Raw genomic sequence first — 1,870 nt, forward strand, 5'->3', positions numbered from 1 at the left:
CCGACCTTCTAATTCTGCGTCTTCCGCACCGTTGCATAATCAAAAACAGTTTCAGGGCGTTCATGACAAAATATAAATGTCGAAACTAAATAGCTTAATGTACATAGATTTTGAAACTGCGATTTAAGTTAAAGCAACCGTCGAGGGAGGGTGATTTTTTCTATAGAAGGGCGAGTATCGGTTTGTCAATAGTAGCAGACACAGACTGCTACTCTAAACAATAGCCAAGCGTTTTTTTGTTTTTTTTTTTTTTTTTTTTTTTTTTTTTTTTTTTTTTTTTTTTTAAGAGGTTTGACAGAGGGAACTTTAACTGCTATGGTCTTATCGTCCCGAAATCGAGGAGAGAAGGAAGACAGGATAGGAGAAAGCCAGCCGTTTCCGAGAACGAACATTATCCCATCAGGATAAAATCCGCCCCGGGCGGGAATCGAACCCGCGGCCTAGCGCTTACAAGGCAGACGCACTACCAACTAAGCTAACTAGGCTGGCTGCTGATAACTTTGAATGCATTAATTATAATAATTAGCCAATCACCCAATATTTGTGTCCAATTTTACGTCATCACTTGAGCAGGCAATTTATTTTAATTCATTTTCAACCAAGAGGGAGGAAAAAATAATCTTACCTTGATGGATTTAGGAAGTGCAACACCTTGGAATCTATAGAACAGTCCGGCATCTGTTTCTACTTGCTGTGCCTGAAACACAACAATAACATTGAACATTGCTGAAGAAAAGGCAAATGGATGGATTCCGGTTGGCTGGAAGAGCTCAAAAATTGAGAATCCCGGTATTAAAGGGTTAGAAAAAATCTTCCTCCCCTTTTTATGATAATGAAATAGTTGATGTGTACGTTAAGAATGGGACACTATCACATAATCAACATAAATGTAGATAGACAGGCTATGACAACAAGTTGTCGCATTGCTAGAAAGTAAACATGACGGTGGGGAAAGAAAAAAGCGAAAACTTACAGCAGCTATGGTGCACCTGCCTAGATGATTAGTATTGGACATCATTGGACCTCTACTGATATCAATATGATCCTTGATTCGGTACACTATGACTTTGCCATCTGAAAATACAAGTCATACAATTTTAATAGACCAAGATTATCTCTAGTCAAATATCAATTGGGTCAAAAATCATGAGCACTTTTGGCCTTATTCTTTCAATGCAGATTTAACTCTTCAAAAAAGGACCACTTAATGAAGCTGGTTAGGGGTAGATATCGTTCCTTCTCCCTCTTTTTAGGGCCACTGCTAGGCTATATTAAATTAATGATTATATAAAAAAAAGATGTTTGATAAAGGGAACTGGAACTGCTAAGATCTTATCATCCCAAAATGAAAGAGAGAAGGCAGACAGGATAGGAGAAAGCCAGCTGTTTCCGAGAAAAAACATTATCCATTTAGGATAAATTAATGAAAACACTCACCTATACTCTGTTGCACAATACTTGGGATTTGCTCAAGTTTGTATTTGTTGTGTTCAAACAATGCCTCAGCTAGATCCTGACTGATAGACAACCGCTCAAATGGGACTGCCTCATATGCCAGCTTAACCATCTCCGCACTCAATACTCTAAGCTCAGCTGAGGTGGGTTTCCAATTGTCCACCCCACTCAGTTGAACATCATACACAAAACTGCCCGACTTCACTGGAATTCAAATAAAAAAGGAAATGATTAGTTTAGGTTGTTTGGTTTTAATCTCACAAGAAACCTTCCCTCTAACATCATTTTTAAATATCATGTTGACTACTGACATTTAAGATGCAATCCTAAAATAAAGAATAAAGTAAAAATGTTTACCTTCTTTCTGCTGTTTAAATGAGACAAAAAGTCCTCTACCCCCCAAAAGGAAGGTTTC

The 1,870-nt window shown here is 37.8% G+C and overlaps 1 protein-coding gene across 1 annotated transcript; it reads right to left on the reverse strand.

The window, feature by feature from the left end:
* Positions 1 to 559: 559 nt before the first annotated feature.
* Positions 560 to 1,659, reverse strand: LOC103522397 (39S ribosomal protein L39, mitochondrial-like; the record flags this gene model as incomplete). The annotated part of the gene is made up of 3 exons (XM_026832566.1): positions 560 to 697; positions 974 to 1,074; positions 1,438 to 1,659. Coding segments are annotated over 3 exons (437 nt in total), but the record flags the coding sequence as incomplete, so codon positions are not given.
* Between the last annotated feature and the right edge of the window lie 211 nt (positions 1,660 to 1,870).

This window comes from Diaphorina citri, unplaced genomic scaffold, assembly GCF_000475195.1.
Source record: "Diaphorina citri unplaced genomic scaffold, Diaci psyllid genome assembly version 1.1 scaffold8238, whole genome shotgun sequence".
NCBI lineage: Eukaryota > Metazoa > Arthropoda > Insecta > Hemiptera > Psyllidae > Diaphorina > Diaphorina citri.